Source organism: Varanus komodoensis, unplaced genomic scaffold, assembly GCF_004798865.1.
Source record: "Varanus komodoensis strain SLA01 unplaced genomic scaffold, ASM479886v1 scaffold34_1, whole genome shotgun sequence".
NCBI classification, from domain to species: domain Eukaryota; kingdom Metazoa; phylum Chordata; class Lepidosauria; order Squamata; family Varanidae; genus Varanus; species Varanus komodoensis.
The window spans coordinates 7,503,342-7,525,594 of NW_025335854.1; the positions used below are offsets into that span (position 1 = coordinate 7,503,342).

A 22,253-nucleotide genomic window follows, 5' to 3' on the forward strand; every position below is an offset into this window, starting at 1 on the left:
GTATTAATCTTCAAATGGCAGAGGAGGGGCTGACAGGGAGTAACTCAAGTCCGCCTCTAGAGCTAGTTCAGAAGTGAAATTTTGTTCTTTTCAGAAGCAAATGCCTTAGTTCACAGTTCATTTGTGTAGCCATGACAATGACTACATTTACTTTCATAGTGAAGAAACAGAACCCGAGGCAGACAGGAAAAAGATCTAAGAAAAAGAGTACAGCCACAGCTCTGCGGCCATGTCAGAACCTGAAGTTAGATGGAGACCTTGTGGAAGGACTCCTTCCAGCACCCTGAAGAACCAGTGCAAATCCGAAGAGACAAAAGTGGGCAAGGTAGACTGTGTGTCATGATCCAGCCTCCAATATGCGTAAGATTTCCTTCAGCCTTTATGGCATCTTTTGGCATCTATTCACCCAATATACAACGGCATGGCTGGGGAGGGATTAGCCATTAGCTGTCCTGGGTCCTGGAGCAGTCACCACCATGCAGCCTCCCTTCTCTATGTCTAAAGCCAGGCTTAAAAGGCGTTCCCCAGTAGCACTATTAGATACTGAAGAACTGCAGCTCTGGAACTGCGCATCTGCAAAGACAAAATGCCTTTGCCCAGTGACAGAATGTAGCAGGCAAGCCCAGCCATTGCTATGCTTCGTAAGGGGCACAGTGCTGGTTGAAGTCACTACGGAGCTTTGCATTCCCAATTCGTTTTTTCTTTGCCAAACACAATAATAGACATCCAGTAAACTACAAAATGTAGTGCATCGAAATACTGAGAGGCATTCAGTTTATTATAGAAGCAGCCATCTGGCATGCATGCCAATGTGAACCAAAGTAAAACAGAAGAAACTGCCAACCTAGTCTCACTTGTGCCTTGTTTATTTTAGTGCCTTCAAAATACCCATTTCAGCACTTAAAATGCCAGCTGCTAGCCCACTCTCTGTTAGGATTTGCTCAAATCACTCTTTGGGAGGTTCTTGGAAAGCATGAAGATGGGTATAAACTTCACCAAGAAAAAGCCAAGACAACCACTCATTCAAGGTTTGGGGACGGACAGACCCTCAGAGCAACTTAGCAAAGCAAGCTGCTTGTAAAAACAAGTGACCATCCCACCGATTCCAAACTAGCTAACATTTCCAAGCAAATGTGCACCTTGCCAATTCAGCTGAGCATCTCCTACAACTTCCCGGGTGTCTTTGCCTTATATGAGTGTCCTCAATGCTCTTTTCCAGCATGTGGAGACTCCATGAGCAACTATGCCCAGGTTATGGGACTACCAAAGGATCTCCCATTCATCATTCCTTTATCTCCATGATGCAGTAAAAAAGCATCTTGGGGCAAGAAAGCAGATGTGATAGGACCCATCCTGCAATCAAGCTTTTCCAGGATATTATCTGATGCAACACTGAGGATAGAAAACATAGTATAGTGAGGATTTACTTGTCTGTTTTTTCAAATTATGAAGATATTGGGGTGGGGGCAGATTCCAAGGCGGGACTGTATTTGATATATAGTTAAGGCACTCAAGAACTGGTTTGGCTGCCCAAAGAAAAAATATTTTACTATGATTATGGCACAACTTGTTCTAGGAGTTGTCCAGCCTACGATGGGTTGTTAACTAATCCACCTCTGGGAGACCAATCCTGCCATGAGTTCGGAATGAGATGCTTGGCAAGAGCAGCATAAATACCTTGCCAAGGACACTGAAGTGCAAACGGCACCGTGGCACGATTAGCACCAGCTCCTTACCCCTCTTGGGTTGGGAAGCAGCCCAAATGCGCGCAATTTCAATCACAGCGTCTTTCTTGCAAGGGGCACAGCTATGGCTGCTTTGTTGTTAAAGTGCAGTAGGTGCCAACCATATACACTTGACAGCTGTCAACTAATAATGTGTCAACTGAAAACCAAAATGACAAAGGGTCCCCCCCTCGCCCGTAAGGGGATTAAATACATTTCCCCCTGTCAGGCGTGATCCTCCAACATTTTTTTTTAATATCCTGACAGTTCCCAGTCCCATCTACCTGCTCCACCCTTCACCCAACCTGTAAGTACTCTGGAAAGCAAAGGTCTACATGGCAATCATCTCTGGAGCACTAGGGTTGTTCCACAAACAACCCACATTGTGTGGCTTATTTGCAGGGTAGGTAGCGGTGTTAACTCATCCAGTGGTTTTCAAGCATTCCTAGGCTACATGATCTCTTAATCTGACTTATCAGAGGTAGGACTCATGTATTCCCTCTCTTGCTTTCCCTCTTATTCACAGTCTGTTTTTCCCTGCTACAATGGAAAGCATCCATAGAAAGCATGGAAATAAACATACATACCTAGTTTGTGCAGACTGCAGCAATGGGGCAGAATAATGTATTTTGGATGAAATTTGTGGAAGCACTTTCTTCTAGGCAGTTCTCAACTAAAGCTGTACTTTAGCTTACCTATCTGTAACATTTTATCTCACACGTCAACCAAACAGATCTCAGAGCAGCTTAAAAAGGTAAGAAATAGGACAGTCCCTGCCTACAGGCTTACATTTTACAGGACATCACACAAAAAGAAAATGGATTGGGAAGGAGGCAGAAAAAAGAAATTCCAGTTACTGAGCGTTGCAACTAAGAGTCTAGTAAGTCTGAACACGTGGAAGAACGGCTGTTTCCTCAGCCGTCTTCAGAGTGGCAACTGGCAGCAGGAGGGAGGGGCGACTTTCAGCTGGGACTGAAACCAGGACGGAAGGCTGCCAGACCGCTGCATCTTCCCTCTCCGCAGAATCAATGCAGTGGGCCAACGGGATGTCTGTTTACACTGCTCCTGGACCAGTTGCTGTCCTCCTGAGGGGCCTGATGCCAGCACCAGACCCGCGCAAACAGAGGCCCAGGCTGTGAGATGGGTAACTCACTTAAGAACCAGGAAGACCGTGGAGCTGGAGCCTCTGTGCATTTTGTGTGAGGCAAGGACCCCGAATCCTATGTCGACACCGAATCCTGTGCTGCATAAGCCAAGTCATGCCCAAGTGGCGAGGTGGGCAGGCACCACCTCACCACATGCAGGTTCTGCGCACTTCGAGCCTTGGCCAAACTAGGCTAAAGCAAATAAAATTTGGACGCCACACCTCAGCCGTTCTTGAAGTGCAGTTTTGAGTGCAACTGTATTACTGTGAACACGTATAATTGCAAAACAAAGAGCAGACAGAAACACCGGTCAGGTTCATGCACTCACCTAGTAACTGCACCAAGTTTGGATGCTTGATTTCCTTCATAACAGACGCCTCTTTCAAGAACTCCTCCACCTCCATAGTATCTTCCTGAAAGTGTGATAAGACATCTCTCCTCTTAATAACCACAACTAGTTTAAACTGAAACTAGGGCGTAGAATTCAACAGTTTGGCAGAAATCTTTGTAGAACTATCAAATGCAGGTAGTGGCCAATTTGACACTATCACTAAGGTGAATTACATTGCACTGACATAAGTGCAACAGCAAGAGACTTTGCTGGAGGCAAGAAGTCCACCCTGCCACCCACGTGATTGGCGATGCGCTGGGCGTCACTTGCGCGAGTGCAAAAGAATCCTTCTTAGCAGTAGGATCAAATTAGAACACTCTCCTCTTATTTCTTCTCCAACTGAAAAGGATCTTAACGCAAAAAGGAAGAATGAGATGCAAGCCTGCAATCAAGGCAATTCTTATAAGCCTGACTGACTAGGCTTTACACAAGCTGTGGGTAATTTGGAAGTGCAAGGTACAATTGCCAAATTGATGCTTGTAAGCACGCTATTTCATGTGCTGTGGTTTATCAGAACAGTAAGGAAAAACTTGAGCACTTCAGTTGGTTTCCTTCAGTTTAGTTAAGGAAAGCAAGTAACCAAACAGAATATTTGGTCTCCAACTCCCCCCAGCCCTTGTTCTCTGGACTACCAACCTAGCCATGATGTACAAGGAGGTACTTACATACGGTGGAAAGATCAGGTTCTAGACATCACCACCGCTGCCATCATGACTTTCTGGACCTTTGTAAGTACATAAAGAGTCCTGCTAAATTAGACTAAGGCCCATCTAATCCAGCATCCTATTTTCATCAGTCGCTAACTGGCTGCTTTCAGGAAGCCTACAAAAGCATGGAGACAGCAATAGCATTTCCATGTTTGCCTCTGCAAATGGGGTTCAGAGCTACTCTCTCTCTGAATTTGGAGGTTCAATTTTGTTGTTAGGAAAATGCAATTTACCACCACTGCTTACAATAAGCATGAATGACAGAGTTATAGACTCTGAGTTTTGCATAGCATGTGCCAGGGACACCTACAATTTTAGAATGCTGGCTACATGAAACCCAAGATTTTCTGTTTCTCTTGAACATATTGGAAACTAAATTTTATAAAATATAGGTATTTCTCCTAAAGTTACCAGATTGGACTACAGTATAACCACAAGCCACACAGCAAGTAATGGAACTTCTCCAGATGAGTCGAAGGTAACTGTGATTATTCTATCTCAAATAGGTGCTAAGGCTCAGCTGCTGCCGGGAAGCCACGCATGCCATTTCGGAAGCTCTGCTTACTCTGTGAAGGACAGCTTTTCGGCATAAGCTCAGGGTGCATCCTAATCATTCACATAGTCTTTGCCTGAGCCCCCAGTGAGTTCTAGCAAGTTAGTCTCCAGATTATGGAACAGAACATCACAACAAGGTTGAGATGCAGTACACGAACTCCAATGTCTAAGGGTGTATTTTGAATAGGCGATGAACTTGTCAAAACTGGGAATTACTGACACACAGAATGCAAGAGTGGCAGAACATTTTAGTATCACCCGCTTGTAGATACAGAACCCCCATTTGTGATGGTTTACAAGCTGCCACCAAAGATGCCTAAGGCGCTTTCATTTAGTTTTTGCAGCAAAAATGTCTGAGATCCATGGCATGAGCAGAAGGCATGCCTTGCAAACCAAGCAGTATAATCCAAGCTGCCATGGTCATGGGCATGGTCATGTTTCAACACCACACTAGGTACAGCTCTCCCATGAACACAAGCGTACCTTGAGTGTCTTCACGGCAACCGTGAGGTTGTATTTCTTCCACACCCCGACATACACTTCACCATACTGTCCTCCTCCAAGCTTGTGCTTCATGGTGATATCCGTTCGCTCCATCTCCCACTTGTCATGGATGGGGGACACTCCATAGACTGTGGGCTTATTGCACTTTGGTGCAGGATAGTGCAGGGTTGTCACCAGTCCATCAGCCACCGTTGAGTGATGGTGAACGAGTTCCGCCAATGTATTGAAGCGGCTTTCGGCTGTCACATACACCTGTTCAGAAGGAAGGCAAAAGCCCGCATGAGCGAAGCAGCAAGTGAGAGGCAAGTCCAGGAAAGTGGGCTGGATGGGGGAAAGCCCCAGAAGATAGCAGGTTTTCCCGGCATCTACAACAGGACAACTAGAAATTGCAAATAACTGAAGCATCCTTTCCTGAAGTATCTTCTCTTTTTGGAGTGACAAAGAAAAATCTTTCTGTGTTTTATTTTTTCAAAGGCTGTTATAGCCAATTCATCCTGCCTGCAAGCCTCTTCAATCTGAGTCCCAGAGTAGCAGGCCTAGTAATCATGCTATTCCTACTTTGTTGGACAAGTATGCTCAAAAAGTTGCAGAGGACAGAGCACCTTCTTCAGGCATGAAATCTGGGCCCTCGGTATAACACAACCTGATAACTCAGTTCTCAGTCACTTTTGACTCCTCTGTTTTCCGCATCAAGTGCAGGAAAATGGCAAAAATGTTTGAAAACAGTCACATACAAAATCCATGCACAAATCGATACATGAACGAGTTGTGAAGCTTCTCTTAATGCACAAATTTTCGTCTGAACAACTGATGTAGCGCTGGCGTAAGTAACCTCAAGTACAATGCCAACAGCACACACTGCCGTGACTGCTGGCACTTTTTTGGACGTGGCTTGCACCAGCGCTGGGTCAGTCGTGCAAGTGAAGCAGGACGGCTGGAGATTGCCGTGTGCAGCAATAAGCTCAGGATGAGAAGCTATGGATCTCTAAGACCCAATTTCAGAAATAAGCATGAGTTATTACAGTAGTATTTCAAGGATAGATTATTTCCCGGGACGGAGTAGCATAAACAAACACTGGCTAAAAATAGCCATTTTTTCCTACTATGACTTGTGTAGCCCAATTCAATGGGCTTAATACTTTCTTTATTAGACCTTCAACCCTCCCCTTTAGCCAGTAAGGCTCCCTTAATTGGTTTATTCAAAGTATAGTTTGTCATTTAATCCAAACCAGCCTATACAGGTTTGTGAAATCAACAATCCAGAATTCTAGTATCGACATTTGAGAAGCCTACATGATGGGAGAGAAAGAATTCCATCATCCTGTACTGACGCTGAGCGGGACGCCAGGAGGAGAGGCCCAGAGGAAATGCTGTGTGTATTATCTTCTTACATATTACATAGTAATATATAGAGTTAGCGCAAGAGGTTCTTCTTTAGCTACAGCAAGGACCTGAAAGTCCATCAGTAAAAATAAAGAGTGCAGAACAGTTTCTGCTCCTAGGAACGACATGCTGTTTCTGCTGTTCCTGCCACAGCAAGACGTGAAAGTGGAGGCATTCCTCCCCCTCGAGCTTTCCTGGAAGCGGTCTGGCCCAATGGCCAATCTAATCGCTGACTGCCAACTCAGAACCAGAAGAGTTTTACTTCATTAAGAAAGCTGATTTAGGCACAATGGAAGCACCACAGAATGCAGAAATGCAAACCCATTGCTCAAATTGATGACGATGTGTGTGTACAGGATTCCCTTTACCCCAAAACAGCTGTCTGGAAAGGAGCAATAAAGAAGATCTCCCTCTTTTGCATCTACAAAACAGGAGTCCCAGGAGGGATTTACCTTGCCATCTGTGGTGGTATTGATCCTGTAGTGGTAAACACGTCCCTCGTACCTGAGCGAGATGGATAGCTGTCCTGGACTGCTCTCACTTTCCCGAACTAGGAAGCTGCCATTAATTAGGCTGCTCAGCAGATACTCAGCTGCACTGCGTGACACTGGTCCATGATACCAGGAATGCTTCTCTAGGCTGTTCACTGGGGTGATGTAGTTACTTGGCACCCATCCCTGCCCATTCTTAGAGCGCACTTCGCTCCATTCACCGTTCTGGTTGTAACCCAGTACACGCAGCTTCTCACCTGGAGCAAAAAGGGACACCATTTCAAACAGATTAGGGAATCTGGCTGTTTACAATGTAACCTGCCTTATCCAGAGACAGGCAGTACCCAATTAACACAAAGAACATCTAGAGACCTTCAGTAATGGGGTCGCCTAGGAGCCCGTGTGGCGAAGCAGTTAGAATGCTGGACTGTGAGCCCAGAAGATCTGAGTTCTGATCTCCATTCCGCCACGAAGCTCACTGGGTGACTTTGGGCTGGTTGCAGACTCTAAGCACAACCTCTCACAACCTCACAGAGAGATTGTGAGGATAAAATGGAAAGTTAGCTAGGTTCCTCACAAGAGGGAAAAAAGGTGGGATATAAATTAAATGCAGTAACAATACAAAAAACAAGAAGTGGGAGAGTGTACATATTCATTGCCATCATACTGGTGATCCTGCATTTTCCCCTTGGTAGAGTTTTTGGCAACTTCCTGTAAGTGTTGATCCAGAAGGGAGGTCAGGATGGACGCCTGCAGGACTCACTGCAGGAAAAGTCCTTGCCGGACAGTAAGCAATTAGCTTTTGGATCTCCCCACTAAGAACAAGTGGAATTGCTCAGGAGTGACCTTGGTAATGCCTCTCAGGTCTCCATCCCTCATGATCCAGCTAGTATCAAAAGCTGCAGAAAGATCCAACCCAGGGGTAGGAAGTGAGCTGACCTCCCGATGTGACTGACTCACCTCTCATCCGTTCTTACCACTGGCTATACTAGCCCAGGCTGGTGGATGCTGAAGTCCAAAGATATCTGAAGGATCATGTGCTCCCCACCCCTGAACCCTAATATCAACACCATTTGTAATTATCACTGTCTAGACACAGCCAGAATGACTGCTTTGGTACAATACCCAGATCGGCAGAAGTCTGAGGGACTGCACAACATCCCACAAAAAGGGAGAGGGCTGGGGACACGGATTTACCTTCCTGAGCGAACAGTAAAGCTGGAACCCAGAGCACTTCCCACAGGGCTGCTTGTTTGCAGGGAGCAAACCACCCTGACAATCCATATGATCAGGAGTTGTTGGACCCACAATGGGTTGTACTTGGGTGACCAACCTCATCAGTAGTCCAGAAAACCAGGGGAGTGGTGAAAGCAAAAGCAGTGGAAAAAAAGCTATTTAAAAAATTTAATAAAATGACTTATGCTTATTTTTTAAAAACAAAGAGTATGGTAAAACTGTGACAGCCCCTCCAAAGTGCCACTTGAATCAACCTGCTTATCGCAAGCTAGCTATGAGTACAGCTGTTGTGTTGCGCAGGACCAGACTGGGGGATGGCGCTGGGCTGGGCTGCCCACTCACTCTGTGTGCCCCCTGGGCTGCACTGCTCAACCAGGACAGGAACGCTCACATGCCTTCATGGGGGGAAAGCATCTTATTGGCATCCCAAACACTGTCAGCTGTTCCAGCTCAAGAAATGCCTATTTCAGTAGCTGTCTAACAGCATTTAGATAAAAGAAACTTTTTTTTACAGTTCTGTGAAATAAAGGTAGGAGACTAGATAGAAATGTAAAGCCTTATTCAACGAGTGACCAATTTGGTTCAAGAATCTGAAAGGAAACCAAATACTCAGAGAGTCCTGATTTAAGAAGGGAAGCAACTGAGAATGCACCACCTTCATAAGATCAAGAGCTCTAAGGCACATGCAGTTGGCATCCTCTTCAGTGGCTTTCTTTCTCGACAATCGCTTGCCTCCCCCGCCCCCTCCATGCTTCCCTGGCATGCCGACAACAGCAACTGCTCTGGCATTTCTCTTTCACAACCTCCACAACAGCCCCATTGTACGACTCCTGCCTCTAAAGCCCCACAGGTGCGAAGCAAGGTTTGCTCCTGCTTGCTGCACACCTGTGCCTTCCCAATGCCAGAAAGCAAAGTTTACCTTTGGTGATGCTGAGTGTGTTGTCACCACTTGCAACAAAATCATAAAGTGCAACGAAAAGATTGGGGTCGCTCTCAGTGGCTCCAAGCAGGTTCTCCTTGGAGCTCCACCTGATGGCTTCATTCAGTGCCTGGGGTTCAGTGTCGCAACCATAGGGGCGGTGCAGAGCCTCTGAGGGAGGGAAAATAAAGTTGTTCAAGCTGCCACATCCTTTAAAACTGGCGCGCACCGAATTTAGTCCTTAGCAGTGAACAGAAACCAAGATTGTTAATTATAACTTGACAATCAACGCAATAGTCAGGGCAGCCACAAGATTTTAACCCTGGAGGGGGAAAAAAACCAGCAAATGGCATCTTCTCCACTCCATGAGGGACACAATCCACTGGAAAGGTCTCATGTACAAGCCTCAATGAAATGGACAAAAGTTGCAGAGGAGCGCAAGATGCCCCAGGGAACACTATGGTCACTCACTCTGCTGCTCCTAACAGCACGCTGACCTAGGGCAACTTTGCCAGCCAGTACGAGCAAGCACCAAAATGCTAACTGATCAGAATAGCAAGCCATTGGAAAAGTAATAATAGGCTTAGGTGAAAGACTGAACTTCATCAGCTCCCAAGGTTACATGGCCACGACGCCTCTATGTAAGACTGTGCACATGTATCCAAAGAAGTTTCAAAGAAGCACACAGAGAAAGGCATTTCCATCAAGGAGGAAATACTTATACAAGAGGGAGAAAAAGAGAAAGCTAAGCATTTTCCAGGAGAAAAGAATAGGGGAAGATTAGTGCTCTCAATTATCGCACGTTCGGACCATTTTATTTTAAACTCGGCATGCTGTCAGGAAGTAAAATCTTGCAAGTTCAGGGCTGTTATGTTCATCTGCCAAGTTCTGTGGTTTTCTTTTTGAAAGAAAGTACAAAACAGACTTCACCGGTGTAATCCTTGGTGCTTAGAAACATTTTGCAAATTGTCATTTGCAAAATGTTTGCAACCTAGACCACAGAGTGGCTTATTGTTCAGCGACAAACCAGCTAAATCTTGGAGGGAAACAAGCCACTATGACAACCCACAATGGGCTGGCGTGTCACCAGAATCCAAGAGATCGATTTCATCATTGCTTGCAGGGAACCGCTAGCGATCTGCTTGGCAAGGACAGCAAAACCCCCTGCTACTCTTCATGATCTCGCCATGATCTGCTCCCACTCCTCCTGCCAATGCCCAAGCAGCCCCGTGTGCAGCAATGATCGCCGATTGCCACCCTTTAAGGAATGGAAAAACAAATAAAATTACACCGTTTTCTTGGTTCAGTTGGACTTTCATAGGTGCTCGCTCACAAGTGCCCAATATGAGAAGCCTTGCCTGCTCAATTCCCTTGCTTGTTTCAGCTGCCAAATGGAAAGGAATAGGTAACGTACATGGAAACAGAGAGGGTGAAACTGCTTATAGGCAAATGTGTGCATGGTTACCACAAACTGATGGCCTTGCTGTCCAATGAAAAGCACCATTAAACAGGGAAGTGTAGCCAAACAAAGAGCACCCAGAGTGGCAGGAGGGAAGACTATCTCCCACTTAGAAATGGCTTACAGTGTTGGACTGACAGCATCCTCCACTTTTTCAACAGTTATGAGTCTCCAGCTACTCCAGAAAGGGAAGATATTAATTCCCATACCTGCTTTTTCATGGCTCCATTTTATGACCACTCACTGCTGTGATTACTACAGTTCTCTGACAAACATCTAAAGGTAGTCTGGGTCATTGCAAAGCATGTAAAGGCAATTCAAGTTCACATGTGGCACCACACTGCTTTCAGAAATGCTGACACGTCCCAAGAATGGGCAGTGAAGTGCCCACCCACATCACTGGAAGCGTTGACAGAACGGCACTGGAGCTGTTGTAATGCCCAAGAGCTTTCTGCACATTTTGCCTTCATCGTTCTATGGTAGGGGAGGATAAGCTGTGGAACTCCAGAAATTAGAAACATGGGTGACTTTGGGCCAGTCATAGACTCTCAGCCCAACCTACCTCACAGGGTTGTTGTTGTGGGGATAAGCTGGAGGAAGAGATGTAAGCTGCCTTGAGCCCTTTGTAGGAAAAAGGCAGGATATAAATAAATAAGTAAATAAATAAATAAAGTGAGTCAGAAGGGGCCTCTGGGGCCATCTAGTCTGACCCCCAGCTCTGCTCATGACATGCCTACCATGCCTGATTTTCAGTTCATATCAGCCCCAGCCAGTGCACCAACAGTCAAGGATTATGAGAGATGTAATCCAACAATGCTAAGAGCACCACAGGTCCCCCACCCAAGATCTGTGATACATCAATAAAGAAAAATCACTCACACACACAATCCAGCAAGTAACAAAGGTCAGCCAGTTACCTACCACAGCAAGCATAGGTAAGCCAGTATGCTCCAGGTGCTTAGGACTACAGTTCCCATAATCATGTCTGAGCATGTTGGCTGGGCCTTTTGGAAACTACTGTCCAAAACATCTGGAGGGTACCAAGCTGCCTTCCACGGTACTATTGTGTATCAGTCCCACAACACAGTAAGTTCGCAACTCAGTTATCAGCTGTATTGTCATCATACTTCATCTCTGCTGGTCTGTACTTTCCATGTTTTCTTTCTTTCTTATGCTGCTTCGAACATGACCTATTCCCTGTAAGAACCTTTTAGCTCACATTGCTATAGGTGCTGAAGAGCACTTCTGATAACAGCATAAAATCAAGAAGTTGCTTCTGAGGATTCCTAAACATGGCAATCTAAAAGTCAAACTACAGGGTTAAATGATTCCGTTTACTAACCCTCCCAAGAACCAGAATAACCACTTCTGCGGCTGGAGAAGACAAAAGCACACACGATGTACACAACAAGTTGTATCCGATATTACTTTTCAGACATACCTCCCCATTTGGATAAAGTAGTGTCAGAGGCTTCCTCACAGAAGGAACACAGCTGTTGGTCATTCTCTTTGCCAAAACTGCTTGACCCAAGTACAGACCTCAGGATCATGTTGCCTCATACAGAAAGCCAACACAACTGCCCAGCACAAATCAGAATGCTACTGCTTGTGACATGGCATGCAAAACACATGAAAGTATGACTAATGAGAGTAAGAGCCAACAGGAAAGGCAGGACTGCTGACACAGGAGCGGAAGCAACTGAGCGAGGCATTCTTCTTTTCAGCAGCTAGAGGATTTAGGAAATGTGCACCTTGATGACAACTGAAAAGCAAGGAACAAACTGCAAGTTTAAACATTTCTGGGAGCAACAGAATATAACAATGAACGTTATTTGTTCATAGTCAGAATTTATGATTGCTTGAAGGGGAAAGTATTCCTCAGTGTAACTAAGCAACACATATTAGACACACGTATTTTCCAACACGCACACAACTGTACCAGCATGTTGGTACAAATTCTCCAAGAACTACTTTAAGCAGCCAAGATGTACAAATTTCGTCACAAATGATGTTCCTGTTGTTGCGAGCCGACAGACAATTACCCAACCCAACCAAGTTGGCTTTTGTCTTTTGCAAGAGACAGACGTCTGGCTGTCCCAATCTGTGTGACACACGGAGGCTGGTTTTCATGCCAGTGGAAGTAAGCCATCCACAGGAGCTCCATTCAGACACTCCACATTCTGTAGGTGGCGACACAGAAGCCAGGAGTGTAGCCTACCTTGGGCATTATGTACATGATATAGCCCTGCTCCACCTCCAGCTCCGGCTCACACATAATGGCGACCCAGAGTTCATAGCCCAACTACAAATCTGGGGTTGTCTTCCTGGGTTGTTTGTGGTTCACAACCCACACCTAACCAGACTGCAGGATTCACACATAATGACAGCCCACACATTGACAGCACATACTCAACTCATATACACAATCCAGGTGACAGTACATCCGTATTTCTTGACAGGAGGCGTTCACATGTACAGCTATAAACATGGAGTTCTCTCTACAGGTGACCATGTCGCTCATATGGATGCAAAGAGCTAGGGTTATGCAAATCCTGGATCACTTGTTAGAATTATCAGTAAATGGAATGTCCAGACTTATTCTTGGCTGGGACTGCTTCAGGTACTGAAAGAAAGGCCCAATTCATGGACTGTGATCAGTGTCAGCACAGAGCTCATGCCTTATTGGCCAATGAGTCCAGAAGGATGAGCTTCTGGGTTCAGTTAACTTCAAGGAAGACCTGTTACCAAAGTAGATCTGTGTGTTATTTGTATAATATTAAAATGTTCTGCTGAAGCTTATCTTTCAGCACTGCACTGAGTTTATCTTTCTACCAATATTCAGAGGAAAGCAAGAGATCTCCAGTGGTGGTAATTCAGTCTCCATTTCTAGACAATGCCACTAGCCTGTCCAAAAAAGCTGAGTTGTAAGCAAAATATCCAAATTCTTTGCTTCCAAACCCAATTTAATCTCTTCCCCTTCTGTCTGAAGAAATGTCGGTATGTTTAAAGGGAAGAATCCCTTCTCCCCAAGGCAATACCTCAAATAGCAAAAAAGTATGAGATTTTCTCTTTTGTGACCAAACAATTCTTAACATGAATAAAATGAAAGACAGCATTTGCAGGAATAAAAGCACACAAAAATATTTACCATTTCTCCTTAGCTTAACTAGAGTTCTGAGAACTGGCCAAAAACTCAAAATTCACAACCAACAATGAATTCTGCTAATAAAGACAGCTGTGCATATGGAGTTTGGCTAGCTGTGTCTAGTTAAACAGATCGGGAAAGACTGCATGTATATGAATACAGAGGCACATACTATGCTTAGATACTGGCTGCAGGGTTGTTTCACTGGGTTTTCGGCCAACCTAACTGGCTCAACCAAAGACAAGGAGCTCTATTCACAACCATGACTCCAGCAGCTGCCAAGTGTCCAAGGTAATAGAAAACCTCACAGGCTGCAAAAGAGGGGAATGTGGAGGCTTTCAGTTTATCATTTTCCCCCTTCTCTCAAGCCACTCTAGCAACAGAGATGGCATTCATCCTCTAAGCCTCGAATCAGAATAAAGGTGAGGCAACAATGCACACAATGAGGTCAGTCGGATTCAGGGAAATTGTATCCTTCACAGTTAGTCATGCCAGGGATAATCTAGGAATCTGCATGATAATATTTATACCATTGCAGTGTATGCTATATGATGGTGATAATTATCATCACCTTTAGTGAATCCAAGTGTAAAGCACGACAGTCCCTTCAATATTAAGCCGCCCCGAGGCTTCGGCGAATGGGGCGGCATAAAAATGTTTTAATAAATAAAAAATAAATTAACTTGAGGGAAAAAGGTAAGATTTTTGAATGCAGTACAAGCATTGACATGTTCTGATATTTCTTTTAAATCAAGGATGAACAACTTATGGCCGATCATACATTTTGGACGACAACTTCCATTATCCCTCACCAGTGACTCTGATACTTTGAGGCCCACAAGTTCCTCTCATCTGTTCTAAGGAATGCTCTCTGCTCTTTGGGATTAAGAAAAAAAAAACACACAGATTGACTGCTATTCCTGAAACCTTAGGACAGGGACTGGCAGAAAGTCACTTTCCAGGTGTTTTACACTGCTACTCCAAGCAATTGCCACCACTGCAAATGCTGGCAGGGACTTCAGGTGATCTACTTTCTGCTCATCCTGGCTTTCAAACAGAGTAAAGAGTTTAACAGCTGGGAACAGGATGTCTTCAAAAGTCACCAGCATGTCTAAACTTTCTAGCTACAAATGTATACTTTATGTTACTTGTTTATGATAAACCACTCTGGGTATCTGTCAAAAATAATATTAAAGGAGTTGCTTTGCACAGACAGACAGAGAAATACAGTGGGGCCTTGGCTAACTAACTTAATCCGTTCCAGGACTCTGGTCGTGATCCAAATTGGTTGTGACTCATGTTAAATTTCCCCGTAAGGTTCAATGTAAATAAGGTTAATCTGTTCTGTAACCATTGTTTTTAATCAGAAAAATGTGAGGCAAAGTGACAAAGAACAACAAAGACCGTGGCCATCTCCCCCCCCACCCCGAGCACAAGCGCAGCCATCTCTCGGCCCCCCCCAGCACGACTGAGATCGCACCTGTCATCCCTGCATGCGCCAGTCATCCCAGCGCACGGAGGAGGCGGAGATGGGCGCAAACGGGGCGCACTGGGGGAGGGAGAGATGGGCACGATCTTGGCCATCTCCCCCCCGCTCCCACCAGCACGATCGCCGCCATCTCCCCACTTGGGGTGGGGGGTGGGGAGATGGCCATGATCGTGCTGACTGGAGTGGGGGAGCTGGCCGAGATTGCGCCCGTCTTTCCTGCAGGAGCGTGCCCGTGATCACGCACGCCTTCCCTGCACGAACGCAACTGCGATCGCGGCCATCTCCCCACTCAGAGGGGTGGGGAGATGGCTGTGATCTTGGTTACCACCCAATGCGGAGTTCGTGACCCACGTCAAAATTTTCATGAAATTTTTGTTTGCGAACCGATTTGGTCATGAACCCAGGCGTTTGTGAGCCGAGGTACCACTGTATGTTCCTGTACACCAGACAGAGAAATATGTTCCTGTTGGATTTATTATACAAGGTCGATAGCAAATCAAACATCTCTGGGGTCAACTGCCATATCATCAACTCCCGCAGCTATGTCCAGATGAATGATTTTGTACTCTCAGATTATGTACTCCAGCAAACTGAGATCTGCAGTGTTTCAATTGTCAGATTACAAGCACCCAACACTGACTTCCCATCTCATACAGAAACACAATTTCCCCCAGAAAATTCTTCATTTGCAAAACGTTCTAGACACTTGTTACAGGTTTGATTCTATGCACATTTACATAGTATGTTCAATGGGTTTCAATTCCTAAATAAATGTGATACTAAGCAATATTATATGCACAACATGCATACAGAAAGGCTGCTTTCTCCCATCAGTCATAATTAAAAGGTAAAGGGAAAGGTTTCCCCTTGACATTAAGTCCAGTCATGTCTGAGTCTAGGGGGCGGTGCTCATCTCCGTTTCCTGGCCAAGGGAGCCAGCGCTTGTCCGCAGACGGTCTCCATGGTCATGTGGCTGGCATGACTAAACACTGAAGTACACAGAACGCTGTTACCTGCCCGCTGAAGTGGTACCTTTCTATCTACTTGCATTTGCATGCTTTCCAACTGCAAGGTTGGCAGGAGCTGGGACGGAGCGACGGGAACTCACCCCGTTGTGCAGACTTGAACCGGCGACCTTTCGATCAACCAGCCCAGCGGCTCAGCTGTTTAAACCACTGTGCCACCTGCAGTCCCTGTCAGTCATAATTACGCATTACAAAAGGACACGTTGGCCTCATGGCCCCATTTGCTAATCGAATGTATTCAGATTCCACTACCCAAATGCAAGAATATTTCATTTCTTATTATTAACTTACTAAGATGCATGCTTGTTCAGAAAATGCACTACCGACAAAATAGGAAAGTTAACAAAGTAGTCTGGACTTAAAATTGAATCCCGTTATCTGTTCATTTGGGCCCTGAGCACTGAACTATACCTGAACCCATAGCCTACTATGCAACAAGCAAGAAATAAAGCACGCAACCAACCAACCTTCCTCCACAAATAAAATGGAGGAACAAGTCCATGTTGAAGGTACGGGGCCCAATTATTGTCATTTCAAGTACCTTCCTCCCACACAGAGATGAACTCGGCTGCTATTACGTCATTCCATCTCGTGACCGTGGTGGTGAGTGAGTGGAATGCCATAATGGACGGCCATGCCAGCATCAGCTGCTTGTCCTGGGAGACCTCGGGAACATTTGTCTCCATTACAGCTGTCTTTTCAAGTTGCCAGTCTTAAGTTTTCTACATTGAGTAAGATGGGAAAACCCACACAATGTTAACACAGACCAAAAAAGTTATTAACTTAGACTCTATACAAAGGTTAGCCTTCACTTAAAACCATACTGACTTCTCAGAGAAATAAAGTCTAAGCAAAAGCTAAAACAGTAATGAGTGTCCTTACAGACCTGTTGCTATAGTAAAGAAATTAACAGGAATCAGTTGCAGGCTTGTCTGTAGATGAAACCTTTTGATCATTTTAGTCCTATCACAGTACACTCCTTTCCTTCCGCCCTGCAAAAAGGAAATGAAAACCAATTTCTTTATCTTACTAAGCAGGACCACATTATAAAATTTGTCCACCTGGTACCAAATCTGCAATCTTTTTGGTGTGAGGTTAAGACAGCCCTCTTTACGGAGGCCTTTAAAGAGGTCAAAGAGGAGTCTGATGGGTTTACCTGGTGTCTTTTTTTCTTTCTTCTTGGTTGGGTCTTTTTATTGTATTTTATTGAATTTTAAGTTATTTTAATGCTATTTAATTTTTTGAATGTTCTAAGTACTGTTTCATGTATGTAATTTGTTTTTATATCCTGCTGTGAACGACCCATGTACAGGCAGTACAGAAATGTAATAAATAATAATAAAATAAGAACGATGCTAAGAGACACCTTTCAAACGAATCCGCTAAATAAATTGATTTCCCACAGAGACTGTGACCCCATTAGTTTTCCTTTCTGCTTCCTTACTCCTTGCTCAAAAGGGAAGGGGGATTTTATTCTTCGCAATGTCAGCGCTACCCAAAGCCGCACACACTCACTTTATTATTACATTTTATATCCTGACTTTCTTCCTTTGCAGAGTTCCTCTTGCAAGACTTACCAGGTTCTGAATCCCTCAGACAAAAATGTTATGGATTCCAATGATTGCACCACCTTGTACCCCACTTTTTAAAAAACGAATAAATCTTTATAAGCGAGTTTTCTTCTTGGAGAAACCTAAAATTCTGCTGCCTAAATATTTCTCCTAAGTATTTCTTGTGCTAGATACTTTAAAGTTGGACACAGAGATAGACATAAATCACAACTTGTGAGCTTGTTTCCAGAGATACCGTTAGCATTTAAAATCACATTCTGCCAGAATCCCAAAATAATTCCATGAATCTTGACATTTTGGTAGATATAACAAAAGAAACTCCCACAATCATTCAGTTTTGCTAGAAATTGTACTCTATACTTTTAATTTTTTCAACAGGGTCTCTAAAAATCGCTGCACAGAACTGGCATGTAATGTGCAGTCTGGTATTTAAGTTGCTAGGGAAGCATTACAGTACAAACCAATCTGTCAAAAGTGAAAAGTTAACCAAGCATAGTGTTGTTTGGTATAATAAAGAGGGGTTTGTTTTAAAATATGCCAAAAGCCTTTTCTGTTGAACAGAGTTAAAAGGCCGTTTCCACAGCAGCCTTTGAAGAAACTCACGACTCGACTCGGGCTGGGTGGATGTTTACCCCCCTGACAACAGAAAAGAGGCACATGAGCCACCGTATCTGACCTCTCATGCTTAGCACTCAGAATCTGTGCCTGACGATAGAGCACTTCCCTGGACTCTTAACTACACAAGCTCCTATATATTTTACATGCTAGGAGAGCCTTTATGACTGGTGGCATATATGTGAGCATCATTTAAGGTCTGCAGCATCTCCTAGTGGAAACATGGAGTAATTACTTTCCAATATGTTAACAGTAGTTTACGAAAACTTATTTTTACAGACCTGCTAAAATTCTGCTCAAACTGACCTGTTCAAATTAACTGATTCCCAACCAGGGAATCTTTGTGCAGTGTTATGCCTAATTAGAAATAAAGGATGGTTATTGTAGTAAGCAGAGGCAGGAATGAGAGGCACTTTCAGACAGATTTGTCAGAGATGGAGAAAGTTTAACCTGCTTTAGCTCATGGAAGGCCTCCATCCACCTGCCAAGTCCTTCTGGATCGGGGCCAGGTTTCTATGCCTTGCCTCCTGAAGGAATACCCAATGCCATACCTGACCGGATAGCAAGGAGGCGGGTGGAAGGGAAGTCTTCCCAAAGTTGGCTGAATTTGCCCTTGCACAAAGGCAGCCCAAACGAGAGTGCAGAATGCCCACAACGCAGGGGTTCAACCATGCCATGCCTTCCTTCACTGGGGAGGATGCAGCGTGATGGTACCGTCCCTGATCAAGGCAGAGGCTGCAGCATTCCAGGCGCCAGCTCAGCTGTGGGGCTCTGCCCGGGCCTTCCCTTTCCCTCTCGGGAAGAATGTGGCATGAGCAGAGCGTCCCCAGCCAGCTCATCTGAGGCAGTCTGCGCCATGTGTAAGCTTCCCCCAGCCAGGACAGGCCCACACCAGGTGAAGCCGGTCCAGAGCCAAGCACTGGCTGGAGTGCCGGGCAGGGCACTGGCCACAGCCTGGATGATGCCGGGGATGTGGCCATGCAAGCGTGTAAAGCGCTGAACGGGGGAGAATTTGCTCCTTCATTGCAAAACAGTTCCCTACTCCTACAGTAGCAGCACCCAAAGCCAAACAAATGCAAATCTGCCCTTTGATTCTGACATCTTTGGAATCAGAAGACACTGGCATCAAAGGCAAGTCTTTGTCAGTTTAGTTATTAGAAAAGCCATTGCAATCATGTATAATTACAGACCTCATCATTCAAGACAGCAATGTTCATTGCACATAAATACCCAAAACCATGAAATTTCCAGAGCAGACACAGTTTATACAACAAAGTTTTGTGTTGTGGTTTACAGGTACTGCCAGAAAGAAACCTCAAGGGGTTTTAAAATGGAGTTGGCTGCCCATTTATGCTACAGAAATTATCTCCAGAGACCATAACAATATGAATTGAACTACTTTGCAACCACTGTGCCAGACACAGATGGTACTGATCTGTAAGGAAGCACACTTTGAGAATTTGCGGCAACTGCTTGCTGATTTCTGAAACATTCCCAGCCTCACCCCGGATTACCACTAGAGCCAGTTTCATGCTTGCATACCTAAATTCTACCAGTTTCAAGTCTTTTGTTATATGATAGTGTGATCCATGGGTTCTCAAACTACGGCCTGGGGGCCGGATCCGGCCCGCCATGGCCATTTCTCTGGCCCGCCTCAGAGGTTTTCAACGCGCCACCACCACGTGCCTCGCCCACTGTGTGGGGAGGTGGCAGCTTGCTCGTGAGGAGACTGTTTTGGACTTGCTCAGAGAATACGATATGCAAGCGAGCGAGCCGCTGCATCGCGCGCCCACTGCTGCATCGCGGCGCGGGCCTGCCCCCGCCTCCCCCCGCCACGTGTGCCCACCTGCACCTTGCCACCCCGGCATGCTCCGCCCCCACGCCGGCCCACGCATCCCATTGGCACCAACTTTCCGGCCCGCACCCAGCACTGGCACCTTTCAACTGGCCCCCTGGTGAACAGGTTTGAGGACCCCTGCTGTAATCCTTCCAAGCAGTGCTAATTATAAACTGACTAAAACTAGCCATGTTGTAAAGTTGTGGATATTCATTATCAAGTTAGCTTTGTAGGAATACAAAGCTAAGCTACAACCTGCATGATTCCTAAATCGGATGTCAATAACCACCAGCTATTTCACAGTGATACTGAAACGGAACAGAATTACAGTGGCACCTTGGCTCATAAACTTAATCTGTTCCAAAACTCTGGTCACGACCCAAATTGGTCCTGAGCCAAGTCAAATTTCCCCATAAGGGTCAATGTAAATAAGGTTCATCCGTTCTGCAATTTTTTTTTTTTTTTACTCAAACAAATTTGAAGCAAAGTGACAAAGAATAACAAAGATTGTGGCCATCTTCCTCCCCCCCACAGCAATCGTGCGGGGGGTGGGGGGAGATGGGCATGACTGCGGGCGTGCTGGGGGGGAGGCGGGCGCACTCGGGCAGGGAACACGGGCACAATCACGGCCATCTCCTCCCCACCCCAGCAGGACCGCGATTGTACTCATGCAGGGAAGGCGGGCGCGCTCGCAATCGTCACCCGATGCAGTTTGCGACCTGAGGCAAATTGTTTATGAAATTTCTGTTCGCGACCTGATTTGGTCATGAACTGCGGCATTCATGAGCCAAGGTACCACTTCAGGCATATACTAAAAAACCACAGCTTTTACCCATCACTTCACCGTAACACCAAGCTACGTGATTCCTATGTAGTTCATAATACTCACCATTCAGCATCTCAAATGCTGGTGTTATTTCACAAAATAATCCCAATAACTGTCAATGCTGCTTAATGGATACTCACTTGAATAAAAAGGCACCATGACAGGAATAACAGCCTTAAAACCAACTACTACCTCACCTTCTGGGGTTTAAAAAGCCTTCTCTAACTTGAAGCACATTTCTAATTGCCAAGTGCTATTTTGATAAATGATCTTATTTTATATATCATCTTCTTCCATTAATGTTACTAAGCTATAAATAATAGGTGAAATATCACTTGTTGGAGAAGCACTGCATATTTTATGCAGATTACTGAATAATGTATTAGGAATTCAGATGTGAGGCTCATGGAAGACAAAGATCGTGAGGGACTCTACTTGAAGGAAGGATTGTAAGACCAAGGAAGAATAAAGTTTAACTAGTTTTATTTGTTCATTTAAAGCATTCCTATACCATTCCAATTAGCACAACACTCTCAGAACACTGTACAGAATTTGTTCAAAAAATGTATGGAAATGAGCCCCAAATATGTGCAAGCATAATGGTGTAACAGTCCTTTGCTCAGATTTGGGATGGAATACCCACTGTGCTTCTAACCAGTCAGAACCCCAAGAGTTCTAGTGCCATTTAGATAATTCAGAGGTACTAACAGTTTTGCAGGTTCCTGCCAGGTCCATCCTGCCCTATTTTCCTGGTAGGTCCTGGATCAAGCCCAACCAGAAGCAACAATGGAAGCAACAATGACAAAACTGAGGCTGTCACACTTTAGTCACATCATGAGAAGGCCCTACTTCCTGGAGAAGACAATCCTGCTAGGGAAAGTTGAAGGCAGAAAAAGAAGAGGAAGACCAACCACGAAGGAAGCCACAGCCTTGAATTAAGAACAGTTAAACAAGGATTTCACGGGTAGGATTTTGGAGGGCTTTCATTCATGGGGTCAGTGTAAGTTGGAAATAACTTGACAGCATACATAACAAAACAACAGGAAACCTGATGCACATCAGATGTTTTGGCCTGCTGGAAGTTGCAATCCAAAATATCCGGAGGGCATCCGGCTACCTACACCTGAATAAGAGCATAGCCGATCAGAAGGCTAATATTTCAAACATGGTTTTGCCTGTGGAATACCTATTTCTGCACAGCACTCCAAATTTACTTTTTAAGAGGTGAGTA

The 22,253-nt window shown here is 45.0% G+C and overlaps 1 protein-coding gene across 4 annotated transcripts in view; it reads right to left on the reverse strand.

Annotated features, from left to right (window-relative positions):
• Window positions 1-22,253, reverse strand: part of ABL2 (ABL proto-oncogene 2, non-receptor tyrosine kinase) — a 44,140-nt gene that overhangs the window by 12,907 nt on the left and 8,980 nt on the right. For 2 of the 4 annotated variants that reach the window (XM_044439259.1, XM_044439258.1), the window contains exons 2-5: window positions 9,056-9,226; window positions 6,862-7,157; window positions 5,006-5,278; window positions 3,198-3,282 (exon numbers count right to left, since the gene is read on the reverse strand). In XM_044439259.1, the coding sequence (XP_044295194.1) occupies window positions 3,198-3,282; window positions 5,006-5,278; window positions 6,862-7,157; window positions 9,056-9,226 (825 nt within the window). Of the gene's footprint in view, window positions 1-3,197; window positions 3,283-5,005; window positions 5,279-6,861; window positions 7,158-9,055; window positions 9,227-11,955; window positions 12,949-22,253 lie in introns of those variants that run through there. The other 2 variants (XM_044439261.1, XM_044439262.1) reach the window with 2 other exon arrangements.